This window comes from Ipomoea nil, unplaced genomic scaffold (assembly GCF_001879475.1).
Source record: "Ipomoea nil cultivar Tokyo-kokei standard unplaced genomic scaffold, Asagao_1.1 scaffold1558, whole genome shotgun sequence".
In the NCBI taxonomy this organism is placed as follows: Eukaryota; Viridiplantae; Streptophyta; class Magnoliopsida; order Solanales; family Convolvulaceae; genus Ipomoea; species Ipomoea nil.
The window spans coordinates 760,638-764,037 of record NW_017617986.1 but is presented as its reverse complement, the minus strand read 5'-3'; the positions used below and the strand labels follow the sequence as shown (position 1 = coordinate 764,037).

The following is a 3,400-nucleotide window of genomic DNA, read 5'->3' as shown; positions in this document are numbered from 1 at the left end:
ACTATTATATTCGACGCCTGTTTTGTGCTCAATGACAAAATCAAAACCTAAAAGTTGAGTAAGCCATCGTTGTTGTTCCGAAGTTTAAATGGTTTGAGATAGAAATTGTTTAAGACTCTTGTGGTCTATAACAATAGTGAATGGACGACCCAACAAATAGGGGCGCCAACGGCAAACTGCGGCAGTGATGCCGTACATTTCCCGGTAATATGCCGAAGCTTTTTGATATTGAGGCGATAGCTTCTTGCTGAAATATGCAATGGGATGTTTTTCCTGCGTAAGAATGGCGCCCACTACGCACCCAAAAGCATCTATTTTCACATGAAAAGGTAGCTCAAAATTAGGGAGTACGGAGGCACAGAACTAGAGTTTTAGTCATTGCTTCCTTCAATTACTAGAATGATTCGTCCGATGCTGGTACCCATGAAAACCCACCCTTTTGAGTAACTCTGTTAATGGGCTTTCTATGGAGGCATATCCCCGAACAAATCACCGGTAATATCCAGTAAGGCCAAGAAAGCCTCAAACCTCGGGAACCGACCTCGATATGGGCCAATTGATCACAGCTTGAATCTTCGCAGGATCCACACTAACCCCTTCAGAAGAGTCGAAGTGTCCCATATATTCAATTTGACGCTGACCAAAACTACACTTTGAAAGTTCCGCATAACGCTGATGTTGGCGAAGCGTTTCCAAAACAATAGTGAGATGGTGAATATGGTCAGTAAGCGAAAAATTGTAAACCAGAATATCATCTATAAAGAATAACACAAACTTCTGTAGATACAGGTGGAAGATTGAATTCATAGTTGCTTGGAATGTAGTTGGTGCATTAGTAAGGCCGAAAGGCATCACAAGGAATTCATAGTGACCCTCGTGAGTTCTGAAAGCAGTTATTTGGAATGTCCGACTGGTGAACTTGGATTTAGAAATACCCACTACACAAATCCAACTTTGAAATATGATTGCACCATGCAGTTTATCGAGCAACTCATCTACCATTGGCATTGGAAACCGATCTTTGACAGTGATAGCGTTAAGAGCCCGATAGTCCACGTTGAACCTCCAGGATCCATCCTTCTTTCGAACTAACAAGACTGGTGACGAAAAAGAGCTTGTATAGGGTTGAATGATATGATCTCATAGCATTTCCTACACAAGCCGCTCAATTCCATTTTTCTGAAAATGAGGGTAGCGGTATGGCTTGACGTTCACTAGTGTCGCTTGGGGAAAAAGGGTAATTTTTTGGTTTAGTACTCGGCTAGGAGGAAGGTCTTTCGGGATGCTAAAAATATTCGGAAACTGGTTGAGGAATTTGTGTATAGTGGGATGAGGGTGGTTTAGATAATCTTGGGTAGGACAAGTGGAAATGGGATTTAGCAAGTAATAGTGGGCTATAGCGTTGGTCTGATAAAGGCATGTCAATTTGTGGCAAGAGATTGGCATTAGGTGTTTCAAGTCCTACCAATTTAATAGGCTTCCCTTCGTATTCAAATCCCATTGTCAAGTTTTTGTGATCTGTTACTACTTTGCCCAGACCTTCTAGCCATTGGACACCTAAAATGGCATATGCTCCTAAAAACTCCAATATATGGAAGTCTGCTACAAAGTCTCCTCCTTGCATACGAAATTACATATTTCGACATATACCATCACTATGGAGTTTTTCGCCATTGCCCATTGCGATAGAGAAATAAGTGGTTTCATCAATGGGTAAGTGAAGGAATCATGCAATCCTCGGTTGGAGGTAATTATGTGAGCTCCATGTATCAACCATGACGCTGAAGGTTTGGTTACCAACGATGGCGTTCAAGCAAAAAGTGTGAGGTCCTATGGTCACAACCATAGCATGTAACGAAATCTCAGGTTGATAACGCGGTGGCTCTACTGTTTCGGGTTCAACGACGTCTACCTCGTACACCACATCATCAGCCGCATCAGCCGCCGTAGTTGACTCATCAACCAGAAGTAATTAAAATTGCTTACTTTGGCAACGGTGTCCCGGTCGGCATCGCTCATCGCAATTACAGCACCGTCCTTGCATTCTTCGGGTTTGAATCTCCAAGGATGTGAGTCGCCTAATCGGGAGAGAAGGTTTGTGGTTAGCGGGCGGCGTGAGAGGTAACAGTGGGGGTTAGTTATCTGGGTGTGGCTTGGTGTGGTTTTCAGGAGCAGCACCAGAAGATCTCCAAGGCATATTAACTCTGGAATATACAGGGCGTGTATCCCGAAGCTTTTCTTCGACTAGTTTAGCCAAAGCTATTATGTCGGATATGGTTGCAGGTTTGTACAGAGCTAACTCACTCTGTATCACTGGTTTTAACCCAGAGATAAAACAATCCAATAACGCTTCTAGGTGCAGATCATGGACCCGATTGCTTACCACCTCAAACTCGGTTTGATAAGTTGAGACAGTTGTCTTCTGGGTTAATTTAAAAAGGGTAGCGCGATGGTTTACATACGTGGAAGGCCCGAATCGTTGTTCGAGTGCAAGGGTGAATGCCCTCCAAGAGGAAAGTTGTTGGTTCTTATGCATCCATTGAAACCAAGATAGTGCTTGCCTGACCATATAGAAACTGACTATATCTATCTTCTGTTCTTCCATGATGTCCCAAAGGCTAAAATATTTTTCAGCCTGGAAGATTCAGTCTAGCGGGTTAGAACCATCAAAGGTAGTCATATCACATCGGAGAGGACGCAGTTGCTGCAAAACGGGCGAAGTCTGATATGGGTTACTTGGATTGGCGCGGGGCTGTGGTCAGGAGGGTGGCAGGGTGGTGGAAGATGAGGCTGGTACGACATTTAGAGTAGTGAGGCGAACAGAAAGTCCGGTGATGGCATTATTGAGAGCCTTTAATAAAGCTTGATTTTGTGTGGCCATGGTTTGCTGAAGCTCGTCCGCGAGTTGTTTCTATGACTCATGCTTTTGCTGCAGTTGCTCTTCGAGAGCCCGTTGTCTGATTTGTACCCCTTCATTGGCCATGCTCGCTCTCAATGAAAGCACGAAATTGTTGGTATGAGTTTTTCAAGTGTTTTATTGTTCACTTTAGAGGATGAACAACCTCCAGAATAGAAAAAGAGGGGGGGGGGGGGGGGGGGGGGAGAGAGAGAGAGAGAGAGAGAGAGAGAGATTCGAGTTAAGATAGAAGAAACCCCGTGTTACGGCCTTTAATCCCGGGTTAATTATTTAATTGGTTCTGTTAGTAATAATTAGAAATGATTTAATTTGGTTAAGATTCCCTTTAATTAATTAATGTGGCTCACTATGGATCATGGACCCTTATCCTTAAACCCAAATCCTTAATCCTATAAGGAATAGGATAAGTGAATCCTTACCATTACACAGACCCTAGATGGGACTCCTAAACCTATATATAGGGACTTAGGGAGCATTTAGAAA

At 43.4% G+C, this 3,400-nt stretch overlaps 1 protein-coding gene across 1 annotated transcript; it reads right to left on the bottom strand.

Moving 5' to 3' along the window:
• Positions 1 to 522: 522 nt before the first annotated feature.
• On the bottom strand, positions 523 to 1,681 carry LOC109189541 (RNA-directed DNA polymerase homolog). Its single transcript, XM_019340152.1, has 2 exons — positions 1,651 to 1,681; positions 523 to 1,097 (listed from the first exon to the last, which is right to left on the bottom strand). The coding sequence occupies exons 1-2, from the start codon at positions 1,679 to 1,681 to the stop codon at positions 523 to 525; spliced, it is 606 nt and encodes a 201-aa protein (XP_019195697.1).
• Between the last annotated feature and the right edge of the window lie 1,719 nt (positions 1,682 to 3,400).

What these genes read in the sequence shown, in the direction of transcription:
- LOC109189541 (XM_019340152.1), bottom strand. Translation starts at nt 1,681, where the DNA reads ATGGGCAATGGCGAAAAACTCCATAGTGATG. An exon ending in CGAAAAACTCCATAGTGATG is followed by an intron (nt 1,098 to 1,650) that starts GTATATGTCGAA and finishes TTTCGTCACCAG; the next exon opens with TCTTGTTAGTTCGAAAGAAG.